This window comes from Pygoscelis adeliae, unplaced genomic scaffold (assembly GCF_000699105.1).
Source record: "Pygoscelis adeliae isolate BGI_AS28 unplaced genomic scaffold, ASM69910v1 Scaffold216, whole genome shotgun sequence".
NCBI lineage: Eukaryota > Metazoa > Chordata > Aves > Sphenisciformes > Spheniscidae > Pygoscelis > Pygoscelis adeliae.
In genome coordinates, this window is record NW_008825073.1 from 4,290,386 (window position 1) to 4,292,212 (window position 1,827).

Consider the following 1,827-nt stretch of genomic DNA (forward strand, 5'->3'; position numbering starts at 1 on the left):
TTTTTTTCAGTGGGGGAAAATCAACTGGCGTTTTTTCAAGGTTTTCACTCCTCAATGGTTTTTTTTTTTCCCCCCAGCCACACCAACTACGCCGACAGTTCAGAATGTTCTAATTAATCCTTCGTTAATCGGACCAAAGAACATTCTTATCACTACAAATATGGTATCATCACAGAATACCCCTAATGAATCAAATCCCTTGAAAAGGAAGCATGAAGATGACGACGACTATGATAATTTGTGAAGAGACTGTCCGATCCCCTTCCGTTCGTCAGTGATTCATACTCAGCCTCATCAGGTTTTTGCCAAGAATTCTTTGTAAACGGTGTGAGGGCGTGTAAATACTCTGTTAATACGCAGTTGGGTGCGGAGTGAGAGAGAGAGAGAGAGAGATCACTGCCTGCGGGAAGAGGAAAAAGCAGCTGATCTTTTCCTGTGGCCCCTAACGGCTTTTGAACCTCGGCAGCGATGGTGAGCGCCGGTCACCGTGACGCAGCACAGCCTTCGCGTCTCTTCCCTCGCCTTATTTCTAACGGACCTCTCCGTGGCTCTGAGGCCTGGTGAGCCAGGTGCTGGTAGTACCGTCCCGTGCCAAGTAAAAATAATTTGTAGAAAACACTGGGTGGTGTGACACAGATGCTTATTTCAAATAGCGTCAAAAACAGAGTCCTGGGTGAGGCGGGACGTAGCTGGGGAGGATCAGCCTTTCCACCCACCCCCCCCAAAAGCGCGTTTGCTGCTTCTAGGTTGTGTTAGTTGCGTTCGCTGTTCTCCGGGCGCAGCTCCAGTGGGTGTGAAGGTCGGCTCTTAGCAGTAGAAATGCAGAGCAGAGGTAGAGGAGGGGGGTTCTGGAGAATGCTGTGCTCAGGCTGGCCTCCCCTCTCCGTTAACCCGTGGCTTCTGTTGACCTTAACTCCTCCGCCAGTACCCGCAACGCAGAAGTTAGAGGTAAAATCCCAGCCAAGGTTTGTTCCTTATTTATTTCCCAAGAGCTGCGCCTCTCTGTCAGTCGTCACTTCGTTAAGGTTGTGCTTGTGTGTGTGTGTGTGTGGAATAAAGTGTCGCTGGCGTCGTGGCCCACGGCGGGGTCTGGCGAAGGGCAGATCGCCGGAGCTTGACCCCGGGCGTCTGACTTGGTGGCTCGGGTACCTGCGGAGGGTTTTGGGGGGTGTCGGTTCCCAAGTCTGCTCTACTGAATAAAGACTGAATAAATGTCATGTGTTTTTATACGTTAAACAACCAACAAGGCGGCCTGTGTTTTTAACAGTGTCTTGCTAAAGGCTTTAGCCTGTCCTGCCCTCCCTAACGCATCTTTTTTCTCGTGCCGAGCTTGACGTGGCTTAGGCTGGGAGAGCCCCGGCACAAATGCTGGCTCGGCTGCAAATGCAAAAATCGTTATTTCCCGCTAAGGCCCTTCAAGGTTCGCAAGTAATTGAATATACCAGCTTCTGCATGGATGCAGGAGGGAATGCTGCCTCTCCGGGACACGCTTTTCGGGAGTGAAGTCGACCGACGGCCCCCCCTCGCTTCCCCCCGGGCCGGCTCCTGCTGCGGGATCCGAGGCTGCCGGCTCTGCGCTGCTCTGCGCAACGGCGGCGTTGGTCTCGGTTTGCCTTTTTTTTGGTTTTGTTTTGAAGAAACGCTGAATAAAACTCGCTCTTCGCTGCGGGAAGAGGAAGAGCAGGCGGGTGACTTCGCCATGTGAAGGTTTATATAAGGGTTGAAGAAAAAAAAAACCAAACCCAAAGCTACTCTCGGCAGCACACGGGGAAGGGAAAGCGCGTGGTGGGGGCTGCTGCGGGCAGGGGCACGGCAGCCCTCCCCGAA

The 1,827-nt window shown here is 52.7% G+C and overlaps 1 protein-coding gene across 1 annotated transcript in view; it reads left to right on the top strand.

The window, feature by feature from the left end:
• The window catches only part of TAF9B (TAF9B RNA polymerase II, TATA box binding protein (TBP)-associated factor, 31kDa), a 9,065-nt gene extending 8,449 nt beyond the window's left edge, over positions 1–616 (top strand). The window contains exon 6 of the mRNA XM_009326667.1: positions 78–616. Within this exon, the coding sequence (XP_009324942.1) occupies positions 78–244 (167 nt within the window). The 3' untranslated portion in view covers positions 245–616. The remainder of the gene's footprint in view (positions 1–77) is intronic.
• The last annotated feature ends 1,211 nt before the right edge of the window (positions 617–1,827 follow it).